Source organism: Protopterus annectens, chromosome 6.part0, assembly GCF_019279795.1.
Source record: "Protopterus annectens isolate FY-2018-M chromosome 6.part0, PAN1.0, whole genome shotgun sequence".
In the NCBI taxonomy this organism is placed as follows: Eukaryota; Metazoa; Chordata; order Ceratodontiformes; family Protopteridae; genus Protopterus; species Protopterus annectens.
The window spans coordinates 775680213-775696839 of NC_056737.1; the positions used below are offsets into that span (position 1 = coordinate 775680213).

The following is a 16627-nucleotide window of genomic DNA, read 5'->3' on the forward strand; positions in this document are numbered from 1 at the left end:
CACTACTAACGGTTTTATAGCGTAATACTAATTAACACTACTAAAGGTTTTATAGCGTAATACTAATTAACACTACTAACGGTTTTATAGCGTAATACTAATTAACACTACTAAAGGTTTTATAGCGTAATACTAATTAACACTACTAAAGGTTTTATAGCGTAATACTAATTAACACTACTAACGGTTTTATAGCGTAATACTAATTAACACTACTAAAGGTTTTATAGCGTAATACTAATTAACACTACTAACGGTTTTATAGCGTAATACTAATTAACACTACTAACGGTTTTATAGCGTAATACTAATTAACACTACTAACGGTTTTATAGCGTAATACTAATTAACACTACTAAAGGTTTTATAGCGTAATACTAATTAACACTACTAACGGTTTTATAGCGTAATACTAATTAACACTACTAACGGTTTTATAGCGTAATACTAATTAACACTACTAAAGGTTTTATAGCGTAATACTAATTAACACTACTAATGGTTTTATAGCGTAATACTAATTAACACTACTAAAGGTTTTATAGCGTAATACTAATTAACACTACTAAAGGTTTTATAGCGTAATACTAATTAACACTACTAACGGTTTTATAGCGTAATACTAATTAACACTACTAACGGTTTTATAGCGTAATACTAATTAACACTACTAACGGTTTTATAGCGTAATACTAGTTAACACTACTAAAGGTTTATTTAGCATAATGCTAATTTTAGTAGTCATGTTACATGTTTAATTCCCTTAAAATATATAACATAGAAAAAGACATTTATGTAACAGGAGAGATAGCAGAACATGAACTTAGTTTACACATCAAAATGTTTATAGTTGAGGGATGATAGTAGCAGTTTGGAACAAGATGTACAACTCCAGAAATCATAGCTATGTTTATGATCACCATTTTTTTTTCAACAAGAGACTGGGAAGTAGTTGGTAACTATACACATGAGCTGGGCAAACTTTCATTCAGTATGCACTCATCTCAGTGATTTTTTTCAGAGCATTTCTTAGAAACATGGTTATCAGAGGGTAGGTGATCTAAAACTGTCAGAAGCAATGTCCACAGAATAGATATTGTCCAAAATTTGAGAGACTATGTTGAGGTGGGGACAGCAGCCAAAGATTAAGTTTACATTTCTTAAGTAAATAAGGGGCAACATTTGCAGAGTTACATACATTTTAAGCAGAGTGGATCTGTGGGGAGAACAGCAATACCAGGTGATAGTGTATTACAGAAATTTCTGTTTTCACCCCTACTAGCATCCCACAGAAAATAGGCTGAATGTGTGAGTTTCAACTTTTGTTTCTACTCACATCATTGCCTTTAAACTGAGGGCATACCTTTTAACCTCTTAGTGCAAAAAATCCAGACAAAGCCTGACATAATGGGGAAACAAATGCCCAGAAATAGGGATAGGTTTTAAATATTGCTCTTATAAACTTAAAAAGTTGCTAGAATAACAGGATTTGTGTTAGCATGCATTTTTCTGAAGTGTATGAAGTCTGAAACTCAAATGTATGTAATTATTTAGTGACTTCTGGACCCTTTACTGTTTGGAATCTATTACTTGAAAGTCCAGCCTAACGTAGATGGCCGTTGGCTTACTATATTCACTGATGATTGTAAATTGGGTAAAATCACTGAGTCCCCCAACAATGTTAACATATTGCAGGAGGAACTAACACAGACAAATGACCGTTGCCAAAGCCACAGTCTAAAAGTAAACGCAAAAAAGTGCATTATTATCCCCTTTGGCAAAAAGGAACTCCCTGCTAATTACAATATTGACAGCACTCCCTAAGTTCAAAACCAGTGCTGTGAGATCTGGGAACACAGGTAGATAGAAATCTGAACTTCGACCACCAAGTTTCCACAGTGGTAAAAAAAGACTTCTACGTTGCACATCTCAGAAGTCAGGGCATCACATCCAGGTCTAAGGATGTTATAACTTAACTGTACTTGACCCTCATCAGACCACTAATAGAGCACAATGATCCCTTCTGCATGTACCTCACCACCTGCAGCAGCTGGAGAGACCACAGAGATTTCCCACCAAGAAAATGCAAGGCCTCCAAACTATGACTTACGTAGATAGACTGAAATCCCTGTTAGTGTACTCTGTATCATATAGGCTGCTGAGAGGCAACTTGTGCCTGGCCTACAGGACAGTCTCTGACCCTGCCCTGATGGATATGCTGCACATCTGCAAGTCAAGTGACACAAGAGTCACTCGCTCTAGGGATCTTAACCTAGCCTGTGACATTACTAGATCACACTGGAGAGACAACTATATCTCCCAGAGATTGCTGCTACTCTGGAATAAACTTCCAATTTACGTAAAGCAAAGCTCTTCACTAACCCTATTCAAGCACAACCTGGACAAATGTATGGGAGTCTGCAAATTCACCTGGGGTGGCACCCATGTCCCTCATGGACAGGAGTTGGTGTTTATCACAGACTTGCTCTGCAAATTACGTCCATTTAACCAAGGACAGTTGAGCAACTTGGGATCAACATGGCTAGGCTTGTAAGGGCTCTAGGGCCACTAGCATTGTAACCTCCTACGAATCTATGAACTTCAGTCTTCAGATCATACCAGTGATCTGCCTGAAAACCACAGATTTTATGAGGTACAGACCGAAAATATGAGACAAAAATCTGGACAGTTGAGAGGTATGATCCAGGGCCGTCCTTGGGTTTACCTTTCAACTGTTCAGAATTTTGCAGAATGTCCAGGTTTTTGCCTCATATTTTTAGCCCTGTTCCTCATAAAATTGCGTGGTTTTCTGGGAAATAATAGTGGATTTAAATCTTTGAATAATTGCAGATATTTAGTTTCAGACTTTATATCCTATAGAAAATACCTGCTAATGCAAAACATGTCGTTTTAGCAACCAAGTTTGTAACAGCATTATATTTAAAATTTGTCCCCAGTTTAGGGTCTTTGTCCCTTCATTATTTTGGCTTAGTGGGGAATTATTGTGTTAAGAATTTGAAAGGTACGGAGATACATCCTCGAGTGATCACCATCTTCATACCTCTCAAAATGTTAATGTAAAAAATCTGCGCAAAGCCTGTCAAAATGGAGGGGGGGGGGGGCAACGGACCAAAAATTGGTAGATATTTTAAATATTGCTCTTACAAACTTAGAAAGTTGCTAGAGTAACATGATTTGTTTTAACATACCTTTTCTGAAGGATATGAAGTCTGAAATTCAAATGTATGCCATTATTTGGTGACTTTAATCCTCAGATCATCCGACTGATTTGCCAGAAAACTACAACTTTTATGGGGGACAGACCAAAAATATGAGGCAAAAGTATGGACATTTGAGAGGTATGAATTATGTTGTATGCAGTCGTTTAATATTTGCCACTCAAGTATTAAACTGAACATGCAGTCAAACTTCATGTTTTGCTGTAAGAGGAAAAGTCAAGCATTTAACTTTGCCTCCCTTCTCCTCCACTGTAAAGGGGTGGGGTTGGTGAGGGGGGACTTGTGTCGTCAAATAACAGGCAGACGGAGAAAAAAATATAAAGCCGTATTTGCAGTGAGTTCCGCCCTGCAGCCTAGCCATCAGGCAGCGGTAGGTTCCCTCCAGTGAGGGGAGAGCTGGGTTCATATATCAGCGGGCGGGCGGTGAGAGCAAAAGCAAAGAGCTGTCAGGCACGCGGGGGCTGCAGAGGCGAGTGAGCGTTAGCTTTTGAGCTGCTTTGGTGCTGCTGCTGCACTCGACATTCACTAGGTCAAAGCAATACTCGGAAGACGTGAAAATCTGGCCACACTAAAGCTTTTCCCTTCACTGCAGCGTTTGCTGTCACTTGAGCTCTATTTTTGTTGATAAAAGGATTTGATTCTTGATTTATTGTGGATGCATACTCTTTTGATATTTCCTTTCCAGCTGGTGGAATTTATTCAGTGTAACTATGACTTACTGATGCCATTTCAGTCGTGCTGAACTGCATCAAGCTTTTCGACAGGAACATTAATGTTCGATTTCCATTTGATAGCTACAGAAGTTCAACATCCATGCTGTGACTAAGAAGCTTTGGTCTAACATCATGAAACAGACACCAGCTGGTTTGATGCTCACTGCACCAAAAGACTGCTCAGAAATCCGGGACACGCAGGATGGGGAGCAGCGGTACCGGGACAGAGTGGATGCAGCTCTGGAGAGGCAGCGGCTGCGAGACCGGGGAGAGACAGACCTGGAGAGGCAACGGTTGCGAGACCGGGGAGAGGCAGATCTGGATAGGCAACGCATACGGGACAGACTGGAAGCTACACTTGCTGGTCTTGGGGAGTTGCACTACCTCAGGCAAAGACAGGAAATGCTGGTTCGGGGGATCCTGAGTGTCCGGTTTGGGGCTAACATTCCTTCAATCGGGGAACATCACAAAACCAGTGGACTATCACAAGACGAGCTGTACCTGAGCCCAGAGGAAAAACTACTGGAGGAAAATATTTTATTGCTAAGAAAACAGCTGGTATGTATGCCTTTTGCAGCATTGTATTCATGCACAGCTGTTGAGACTTGATTGCGGTTGCACAGGATTGTGCCTGTGGGAAGGATTTTCAAGTCCCAGTGAGGCAAATTAATTTATTTAGCATCTCTCCGCTATATGAGGTTGGGGGCATCCAACGGTCAATAAGAGATAAACAGGCCATGCTCATTTTTCATAGATACCAGTGGGGGGAAGAAAACATAAGGGGAAAATGAGATCACTGGGTCGGCAAAATGTCCACGTATGCTTCTGCAGCCATCTGCATTTCCTTGTAGCCAATGATGTCATTTATTTTTGTTTATTTTGGCTTATTAAAGCCATGGGAATATTTGCATAATAAGAAACGTAGATTACAAGTTTAGCCTTCAGAAAATGCACGGTGCATTTCCCTGACTGCCCTTAACTTCATAAGGAGGTAATACCAATCTCACAGCTGATGCATTTTTAACTTGTGCACGATTTATGAGATGGAGGGTTATGCTGTGCATAAATTCTTTCTGTATTACCATCCACAGCTTCTAGCAGTAACTGAAGAACAATATCCAGTTGAAGCGTCTAATGTAGCCAAAATAACTAGTGCAAATTTAATAGCAGTTTACGTTAAGGTAGCAGTGAAAAGGAGGTCTATAAAATACTCAAGATTAATGCAGGGAAACTCAATTCGTTTTGTAATTGCTGGGTAGAGGGGTGAAACTTTCAGGCTGGTGGGTAAGATCATCTGCCCTGCAACGTTTCAAGGAAAGGAGAAAAACATCAAACATGTGCCGTGGTCGCTTCAGATTATCTGGTGGAAATGGAACGGTGTAATAAACACTTTTAAGCCTTGGAGTGACTTTTGTCAGTGCATAGAAAAAAAACTTAGATAAGAAATGAGTTAATCCAATCACGCTGGCCAAATAGTCCCGAACTGGCAGTCGGTATTTCAGGTTCTAAATTCAGAAAGTAACCCAGCTCATAGTTACTCAGAAAATAGTAATTATTAACATATTCTACAGATTTTTTTTAAACAGGTGATGCAGTTTAGCGAAGCTTTAGCGATGCGCCTAGATGGGGAAAAACTGCTGAGTGGAAGCATTTGAGGATCACAATGGCTAGTAGGTTTGTTTTTACGCAGTGAAGGCACTTTGGAGATTTGAAGGTCAGGTTAGAGCATAGCTTTCCACTTTACATGTTTTCGCAGAATGTCCAGATTTTTGCTTCATATTTTGGTCCGTTTTTCATAAAATTGTGGTTTTCTGACAAATTAGTGTCAAATCAATAAAAACTAACGTTAGAAATTAATGGCAGACATTTGAGGTTTCAGACTTCATGCCCTTCAGAAAATTTATGCTAATGCAAAACCTGTCATTCTATCAACTTTCTAAATCTTTAAGAGCAATATTTAAAAATCGTCCCTATTTTTGCGCCTTTATCCCACTTTTATTTGTGAATTTGTCTAGATTTCTTGCTATAAGAGACTGAGAGTTATGGGCTAGAGGGATACACGAACTGACTGTGTGTTTCTGTTGGATTGGATTTTCGTGGCAAGAGGGCAGCACTCAAACACAAGTGGGCAGAGGTTTTCTATGATTTTAATTGTGGTCTGTTTAGTAATGAACCGTATTGCACGAATTCCTGACAGTTGGCCAATGAGAGTAAAAGTCGTCCCTAAGACAGGGTATCCGACCGATCATATTGAACTTTGCTAGGCCCCAGTCTCAATGAATGGCGAGCCCTCTTTTGAAAGGCAGACAGCTCCAGACAAAAGGATATGCATATATTGTAAGTAAACAATAGGCTGTACACAAACGTTCCCGGCTCCATTTCGCCCATAACAATGAAAGTGAAACACTGCAGTCTGTTCTCAGCTTTTAATTCCTTCCTGTTCTTTATTGCTTTGGATGCTGTGAGGGGATGCAAAGTCCACTCCTGCTACAGTCTGCCTTGCAATCGATAGTTCGTGCTGCCACTGTGCAGTATATGCTTAGCTTAGGTCACTGACACTTTCCCCAAAAGAGGGGTAGGAAAATACTTAACGAGTGCATGGTGGTAGCTGAATTATTTTCCCAGTTCCAAGATACCGGAGTCTGGTTCACGAATTTTACAAGCAGTGGCATTCTCTAGTATTTAATATTTCTAGGTAAAGTTTGGTCTTTGTGCTGTGGTTCATGTGTGTTGTACTCATTCATTTTGCTTCTTCAGATCAGTTACAGACATTCGACATACCACAGCATACAGAACTGCAGTCGTATCTTTCAACCACCAAGCACAAGAAATATGAAAAAAAGGCAACACTTATGGGGGGTACAAAGCCAGAGACTAATTTTAAATAGTGCTTTTTAACTTGGAAAGTTCCTAGAATAGCGAGTTGTGAATTGATACGCATTTTCTTAAGGGCATAGATCTCGAACTCAAATGTGTGTCATTATTTAGTTGCTTCATTTCTCGGCGATTTAGTAGCCCAATCGCCTTTGGTGCAAAAGGCTCTGGGTTCTAGTCCCACACCGGGTAGATTGCTAACATTGTCGTGCAGTACGAAGGAGGTACTGCCCTCATGAATGTGTCATCCTTTGGATGAAACATTAAAATGAGGTTCCATCTGCTCATACTGGAAGAAGCTTGGGTGGATGTATAAGATCCCATGGCACCAATTGAAAAGAGTGGGGAACTTCCACGGTGTTCTGGTCATCTCGGTGAAGTGAGGCTACTAGGCTAGAGACAGTAACCCAGTCAACAAAGGCTGAATGAATGAATAAATACATAAATAAAAATTGTCAGGAATACAAATTTCATGAAGAACAGACAAAAATATGAGGCAAAAATCTGGACAGTTGAGAGGTATGAAATGAATTGTTACAAGAATCTGGCTGCAGCATATGTTATCTCCTAAACAAGAAAACCTCGGCTACCATTTCAGTCTAGCTGTTGGCTCACAGCTTGATTTTGGCAGGTCACTTGACCTCTGATCTTCAGACTACTAGCTATAAACAATGGGCTTATGTCTGTCTTCAGTGTAACTAAGTATTTCAGCTCATTTAAATGGGTAATACAGCATCCTTTATTTAAATACTGAAATGGACTGTTCATGTTTTACAGTATAATTAGGGACTGTTTAAATGTGTGGCTGAAGGAGGTATTTCATTAGGAAACCATGCCATGCCTCAGGCTGGTAGGTAAATACCGAAACACAGACATATACGTGTTTGAAGGTACCAAATACTTGAATTTGTCTTAACTCAGACAGGTCATCTACATATATTTGCCTTGTTTTAAGGATATTTCAATAGTTTTGGTCTGGTTAAGTGACTTTTCAGAGCAAGAAACCGCACTGAGATTGTAAAAACCTAGATGTGCTAGATACTATCTGATTACAAAGTGATATCCTACCACAAATCAATGTGGCCAGCCACAATATTATGTGACTCACAAAAGGTCTGCTAATGGAGTACAAAAAACATATAGTTAAATGTTAAAGGTTAACATCTACCAAAATATTCTCTTTATCATAAATGTCAACCCTTTCAAGTACACAAGTATGCAGGGATGTCTAGAAATTGATGTAAATATACAGGAATGGATTTTATTATAGAAACCCATGTGTGGATTTTTGTGTGTGTACCTTTTATGATGGAATGGTATCATATCTAGACTTGGTTCCTACTTTATGCTACTTGCTTGCTGGGAAAGGTCTGACTTCCGCACTAACACAGATAATCAGGGCATTGCAGATAGGTGGGATGGATAGTTATAATTTTGACTTTTACAAGTATTTAGTATGTTTTGAATATAAAACATCTCATATGGAACTTTTGTGATAGTATGATTTAGTTTTTGTGGTTTTCTAATTGTTCTTATTTATTTCTGTGAATCCAATTTTTCAGGGTAGTGGCAGTTCATTGAGATGGCGGCACCCTGTAAGAGACTGAGCAAATATTTCATTCTCTGTTTCTCAGTGTGGTCATATCAAAGATCCCATGCTTCTTGTCTGTTACATACTACACTGTACGCATGTAGTTTAGATGTCGATGTTAAAGAAATGATGCATGAGTGTGGTTTAACTGGAACATTCCTTACTGCTTTGCTAGGTTATGAGGAATGGCCCTGATTTTACTATGCTTTATTTTTCCATCAGAAAGAATACTTTAGTTGTTGAAGTAAAAAGTGTAAATCAGTTTCATCCTCTTGACATGCATTGTCTGTGACCTCCTCTTTAATGTTGCAAGACTCTGGGCAAATTGCTAAACCAGACAGATGTTTGGAACACTGTGTATTAGTTTTATAGCTGTCAGAAAGGGTATACATTATTTCATCTGTCATGGTGTGACATTTATGCAGTTACTGTGCTGTTAATTCAGACCTTAAGTTATTAGCAATAACTCTCTACTCCTAAATAAAAAGCAAATCACACAAAGTAAACACTGTTTTCCATAGCTGTTTCCAGCAGGTGTATCAGTATCTGAATACCCATCCCTCTGTGAACGACAGTAGCCCACAGTATGTCTCATTTGTAGTGTTTGTGGGTTGTATTTGGGTGAGGAAGCCAGACCAGTGAATACATTAATAAATGGCCTAAGCAACACAAAACAAGAGTGCACAGTTTTACTGTTAGTTCTTTTCTGTGTGTGCTTGTATGATGCAGTATGATCCAATTTCTGATTGTATTCAGATTTTTGTACTTGACAGAATTATCTTCAGAGTGCAGTGGTACTGGATTATGCTATGAATTTTCACATTTTGAACTACCCAGCCATGTTTTGTTTGGATTTTGTTAATGTAACAACAGCTGTTTTCCTGACACTGTTGTAGGCCTAAGGCTTCACCACAGGCCAGTGTAACCCTTTCTCCATGGTGTGCTGTGGATGGGCTCACTTTACTTTATGATAAATAACACCTAGTTTTTAGTATTGTGGGTGTGAGTAGAGTCTGTGGAGGGTCTTTATCAGTGAGGATAATATGCTGTCCTCGAGAGATGGCAGACTGTTACGTCATAGAAGGTGAACCGTGTGACAAGTAATGAACCAAAGCTGATGATCATTTGTTATTGTATAAACTTGAAGCACATGATATGTGGAGTGAATCCTTTGTTTTTGTGGGTCGTGGGAGGCTGCATTCTTTGTTTCTGGTAGCACACTGATGCACTTGGTTGAAGACTGGACTATGGAGTCCAGTGAATCATAAGGACATCTGAAGCCCCCCAGTGTGTGTCTCTCCTTTGCATACCAGTTAAAAGAGTAATAAAAGTCATGTTTTATTTCTGTGTACTGCTAAGTTACTATTGGGTCATCTATGCCAGTTGTTTGGCATTTCCATTTTTTTTCATAGACTTTGTCCCCCATGTGATTTCCTCACTCTCTCTCTCTCTCGCACATCACACACACACACACACACACACACACACACACACACACACACACACACACACACACACACACACACACACACACACACACACACACACTTTTTTTTTCCTGGAAGACAACCCATTGCTTAAACTATGTCTCTCATGAAGAAGTGTTATTTTATATCTATTGGACATCTCTGTACTTTCTTCATAATTTCATTCTTTGCCTCTTGTTCCAAAGACCTTTCTATTGCCAACTTGTACAGCTCAGGCTGTACACCATTTACCCAGCTACCTTTGTTTCCCTATTCTATGCATACTAATCAGGACCAGTGCCTGTAAAAATGACACTTGCCATTTGGTGGCATAGTTGTGCATCACTCCTGTTGCAGACATTTGATTAGTCTTACACCCTGTCACTTTAGAGAAATGACTTGTCTCATAATTACAGAAGTGTCATTCTTGAGTTTCACAGTGGTTTCAGCACTTTCTCAACTGGTAATACATCTCCCCTTGAACGTTAGCCACTGTCTTCAATGCAGGAAACTATTATTTTTATGTACATAAGTTGATAGACATTCAGAGCATTACAAGATTACTAGTTTAACTGTTCTATTTATTTATTATTTTTTTATTTTATAGTTTGTTTACTGGGATAGTTCATTGGGCCAAGAATAGCCCGTTTTCAATGGAGTCCTGGGGAGAAAAGCTCCATGACACAAAGAAGAAGAGAAGATCACATCACATTTTGTTGTACTTTTGATTTTGCATGCTAATTTGTATAAATGTATTAATGCTTCATATATAACCATACCCTGCTCCATATACACTCTTATTAAGACATGTGGCAATCCTCCTTCTTGTATATAAATTGATATACCTGGGACCGCCTTACTATTAACTGAACAAATCATCATGTCCCTTGAAAAGCAGCCAATATCTTCTTTAGAAAAGTTCTACTAACAAATCATATTATGATACAGTTAGTTTTGTACAGTGTTAAGAACCATTTATTTTTCCAATTGTTTTGGGTAATTTACAGTAAATCAGTCGTTTTCATATGCAGTTCAGCTGTTTCTTGATTTTATTCCTACATGAGGTCATAATTCAGTGAATATAACATTAGTTTTACTATCCTTGGCACAGTGGACTGTTATCTAAGCTAAGTGGACTGTGACTTTTAGCAATGAACATGTGATAAGTGCATACAAAGTAAAATGTGAGCCAAACAGAAATGTCATGTGTTCATGACATTAGACCCCCAGCAAAAGCAATTTTTCCTTGTGTAGATATATGTGTGGCTGTGTGAGGATCTCATTACTAAAATTTAGTTTTCTACAACATCATGGTATGCAGTAGGATGTGGTATATGACCTGTTTTTTGTTATATAAAGGGGGAAATAAAAGCAAATTGTGTGTAGAAATAATGTGAATGGAACTATGAAGTAAGTTCTGGAGATCATATAAACGTAAAAATGTCACTTACATCTTTAGTCCTTATGATGTTGTTGTAATACAGTGATCCTGTACTACTTATTTTAGTGTGTGTGTGTGTGTGTGTGTGTGTGTGTGTGTGTGTGTGTGTGTGTGTGTGTGTGTGTGTGTGTGTGCACATGTGCGCATGAAGACACACACATACATGTTGTGAAATAACAGCATGGCACAGATGTGTGTTACACATATGTTGCAAAGGGCTTGTTACTGGCATGTTGTAGGTAGCATGGCAACCCCCCTTCAAGGTAATGTATGTGAGCTCTGGTAGAGTGGTGTTCAGACAATTTGTAAACTAACATTAAGTGTTTCAAGGAGCAGTAGCTTTGGAATGAACATCTGTTTCCTACGGGAAAATCTGTTCCAGGTTATACAACACAGGACTGGTCTGAAAGTACATGTAATGTAGAGAGAGTGTGTGATTCTGCCATTTTCCTTAGTTTACACTTGGTGGTGAGAAAGTCAAGCTGAAGAATTTTTTCTCCCAGTGAAGAATGCTTGGGGTTAGCTAACAGGATCCCAAGTAAAGTAAATCAAGGCCAGAGTTTCCTGAATGCATTGATATTCCTCTTGTGGGAATATCCACTGAAGATACATTTCTGTGCTGATGCCCACATTTTGTTTGGTTTAGGAAATTGTCTCAATAGCCAGAAGTTATGTACCCAAGTAATACATTTTACTTGGCTAAGATGTGTCCGTAACCCATACATTGTTTTAGACATGTGCTTAAGTCTAAGCCCTTCACTTATTTCTTTAAACTTGTATGTTTTTTGTCTTATACTGCCATTACCACTGTACACATTTCTGGTTGTTATTTCTGGTACACCTGAATAAGGACACTTCAATCAACCAACATATCAGTAAACAAAGTCAGTCAGTAACTTCCTCGTCCTAGTTAACTGTCTTTCTATACTTCAGTGCATTTCTGTGTCAGACTTTCATCTTACAAATAAATAGTCACTCATACTGATCTTTTTATTGTGTTAGCTTAGCTAGCCCTGCCCCACGTCTGTGGCTAACCTAGGCCTAGACCTAACAAACCCCAGGTGCCTGCTTTGTAATCATACAGGTAACATATTTGATACCTCTGAAATGGTATTGAGTCAAGGCCGCACTGACAGCCCCACTTTTAACATAAACAGTCAATTAATATTAAAGAAGTAAGGCTGTAAGACAGTTCTTTTTATTGCTTCAGAAAATATTCAGAGCAAAGGAGGAGAAAATCTATTTGATTTGATGCCAAGCAAAGAGAATGTACATATTAAAATGAAACAAGCATTAGATGCTACAACAGTGGTTTTATAAAACCATTTTGTCAGGTTTGCAAGTCTTGCAGAGCAATGCTTCAATGCTTCCATTTCGAAGACTTTAATATGGTGCAACACAAACATTAGAATTTAAACATACATCCTATTAACAAGGAAAGTGGGATAGTTAGGCAAACGCAGTGTCTTAGTCTCTTGTAACATGGAATTGGATATCTTTGTATGGATTTTGTAGTGGCTGTATTCAGTAGATAGTCAAACGAGCTCAGTGTAGCATTCATGTTATAAACATTCAGTACAACAGGTGTCTGCATGTGGTATGTAGATTAATTTTCTGTAGATGTGGAAAAATCATGCTTTTATGGGTTACTGCAAATGAAAAAGGTAAAGTGTGTGATCTCCCTGAAGGGGACATTCCCCAACATACCAGGTGTGAATTTAATTTTAATATTTGGGTTGGGCATTTTTCTGTATTAGGGATATGGAGGATTTTGTCACTTTGTAAAGGTTGGGGGGCTGTAGTCTTCAGCATTTGAGGTGTACTGGGCTTTCCTCCCTTTGTAATATTTGGGTAGAAGTGTCATTTCCTGCATTAGCGGTGTGGGGGACTTTGTCATTTTTATAAAATTTGGGTGTGCAGCCTTTGCATTGTGGGTATAGAGGGCTTTGCCTCTTTGTGATACTTTGGGGGTATGGAGGGCTTTGCCCCCATCCCCTGGGGAATGTCATTTGTTGTCTTGTCCAATTTGACTTTCTGTGGTTGGATTTGTATACTGTTTCAGTTTGCAATAATGATGATAGATTTCATAGGTAAATATGAGCCTGTCAGTCTGCAGACTGTTGCAAGCCTAGCCAATTACTTGAGGTCAGAATCAAACTACATCTATACCTTGTGCCCAGGAGTAAGACCTACCAGAGGCGAGAATACAACCTAAACACTTTAATTGGTATTCCAACCCTCCCAATATTTGATGAGTTTATGCTACAAACATAGAAAATTTTCTTCAAAACTAATGTAGCAAATGTATTTATGACAAGGTCTACCTTTTGATAAAAATGATCTTGTCAAGACGTATCTCTCCTATTCCATTTTCCAAATGTATCAAATCTTTGGTTACATTTTTCCATTGTTTCATTATACCATAAGATCAGAGATTGGGTAGGTGCAATTTTTATAGCTGCAAAGTATTTCTCTTTTCTGTATGGTTGTGCAACTGGGGAATTAGCATAAGTGGTGGGGCATATTTTTGGTCTGCTTGTGGTTTTTCTGGCACGTCATCGAGGACTGTAGTCACCAACTACTGACTTATATTTGACTTTCAGACTTCATATCCTTCAGAAAAATGCATGCTAGAGCTAAACCTATTATTTTAGTAATAGGATTCTAAGTTTACAAGAACAATATTTATATTTTGTCCCCAATTTTTGCACTTTGTTCCACTATTATTTTTGGCTTTGTCCAGATTTCTTATGCTAAGAGGTTGAAAGGCATGCCCAAATGGTAATGTGTGTAGGTGTTTGTTGGCCTGCATACAATTCTGTTGTGTTCACAGAACTGGAGAATTAGATTTTGATCTTTTTTTGATTAATGAGATTGTTGTCAATGGATTATATGTCAAACTTCATTGAGTGGATTCTTACTTGTGCCTACATTGGCTCCAAAACAAGCCCTGTACCATGTTCCTTGTTTGCTTATTTGCTAGCAACTAAAGGCGATGGTGTTTATTTTTCTGTACGTAGTCTACATTATTAACATTATCTACATCAGATCAAGTGGAAGTGGGTAGAAGCACAGCTTTGGTAATGTTATTTGTAATAATAGTTGCTGTAAAACCAAAGCAAGCAAGGATATCTTATTTAGTTCCTGCCTGAATTTAAATTCTATGCATGTTTCTTTTTTATTTAGAATGTGACTGTTAAGTTTAGCATTTTATTACTTTTGAGCATAAAATCAGACATGGCTTTCAATAAACATTCAAGATTAAATTCTGTGGCACAAATGCAACATGCAGTAAAGATTTCCGACTGAGATATTTAACTGTTTTGCAGAACTAGTGTGACAAAGCAAAGTGGGGAACTTTGCAATTGTCTTCTGTTTTGATTTTTTTCTCGATCATTTCTAGATCATCTTCAGTGCACTGTAAATACCCCACACAGTACATACAGTATTTCCCAATGGAACCTCTGTGTTCTCACAAATTCCTCTTCCCCATTACAATACCAGCTGGGCCCTGACATTGTCTGATGCATTTCAGTACACTGAATGCTGTTGTTATTCCACTTACTATTAAAACCTGAACCAGATTACTGCTTGTGCATCTTTAACATTTGCACTCTGTTGCTGCTCCACATAGGATCTCTCCAGTGCTCTGTCGTTGGTCATGAAGCAGAACACGCTAAGACATACCACTCTTGTATGCATCATTGAATATTGAGCACATCTGTTGTTTTAGCCACTGCTTCTTGTGGTATCTTGCTACCATCCCCGCTCTTGCCTTTGACACTTTAGCATCCACTGAACTGTGCCTAATCATAGGTTAGAATCCCAGTCATAGGTTAGTACTAGGTTAACTGCCCTTTTGGGCCATTTTAAGCCTAGCCAATCACCCCCTGTGAGAATCAAACCCTGTACCTTGCATCTGTAAGGCAAACACCTTAACCGTTATGCCAACCTCCCAATCTGTGCCTCCACATCACATATCCATAGAGGACAGGCACTGCATGTTTCAGTCTGCAGTTTCATGTTCCCGTGCTGTTCAAATGCTGTAGTCGGCTTGTCTGCCATTTCTGGCCTGCCGTCAGCCTATAGACATGAGCATAGCAATCCATGTGTCACATACATCATACCACACATTTTTTCAAAATCAGTTATTTATTTTGTGCAAAGTGGTATGCAATAATTTTTAAATATGTATGTCTTATAGTTCATCATTATTTGTTTTCTTAAATGGTAATTTATTGTTATTCTTTTTTTAAATGTCTCTTTTTTTCTGAAAGCCTGCTTGGAATTTTTTTATGCTTGAGCTTGATGTTTCAGTTTATTTTTTTGGGGGGGGGGCAGTACTTGTGGGGGAGAAAGACGACATTTTAGAAGTTAGTGTACAGTTCTGTTTATCCTGTTAGTAGAAAGTCTTGGCATTGTGCCAGTACTACTGCTAAAATATTTCCTCAAAGATGTATTGTGTACCATTTCTCCAGTTTGAAAGTTTGTTACTACTTGTGATGTAGGTATGATACTCTGTATGCTTCTGTAGGCGTTATAGTACTGCCCACTTGCATGCTGAATTTCCTGTCATGGAACATAGCCCTTTCTGGCATCCGTTATAGAAAGAAATGGCGCAAGCAATGTCATCTGTGCTTGTCAATTTTCAATAGACTGTCAGGTGTGCTGTCTGTTAACTGTGGACGTCACACCTCTTACAGCCTACACACCTACTTGCATTTCAGAGCATTTTCTGAAAAAAAAAAAACTTAAAAAAGTATAAGATAATCAAGGCTTTTATATGTGGGACATCCTGGATTAACAATGTCTGTGTCATTTTATTAATAACTCTTTGTTCTTTCTAATTCTGCCTACTGTAAGCTGATAAGTCACTTAGTTAAAGAAGTCAGACCCAAGAATGGTCTGCACATTAGCTATGGGAGTTAACTGGCATTATACATAAAAGGTGCTATAAGCTTCAATGAGTTAATATTTACAAGGGAAGGAAAGTCATCCACATTTGATTTTTTTATTTGCCTAAAATAGAGAACCTTCCACTGTTGTCTTTGTTGTAACCTTCCACTGTTATCTTTGTTGTCAGTAACAGAATTGGGAACTAATATGTACCTTGTTTGTCAATATTTTGGGTACTGTTGCATAAATAAACCTATCAAAGTCACCTGTACTAGATCCTGTCATTACAGACCCCACATGTCACCATTTATTACTACAGACAGGTTTCAAGATCTTCATTTTCCCTGGGCCAGGTAAATAATGTTCTGAGTGGGACACAAACTAAGGCTTTTGCATTATTTTCTGTA

The 16627-nt window shown here is 38.5% G+C and overlaps 1 protein-coding gene across 2 annotated transcripts in view; it reads left to right on the forward strand.

Moving 5' to 3' along the window:
• Positions 1-3586: 3586 nt before the first annotated feature.
• The window catches only part of DACT1 (dishevelled binding antagonist of beta catenin 1), a 32880-nt gene continuing 19839 nt past the window's right edge, over positions 3587-16627 (forward strand). Inside the window, exon 1 of one of the 2 annotated variants that reach the window (XM_044074453.1) lies at positions 3587-4510. In XM_044074453.1, the coding sequence (XP_043930388.1) occupies positions 4085-4510 (426 nt within the window). In that variant the 5' untranslated portion in view covers positions 3587-4084. The remainder of the gene's footprint in view (positions 4511-16627) is intronic. The other variant, XM_044074452.1, reaches the window with a different exon arrangement.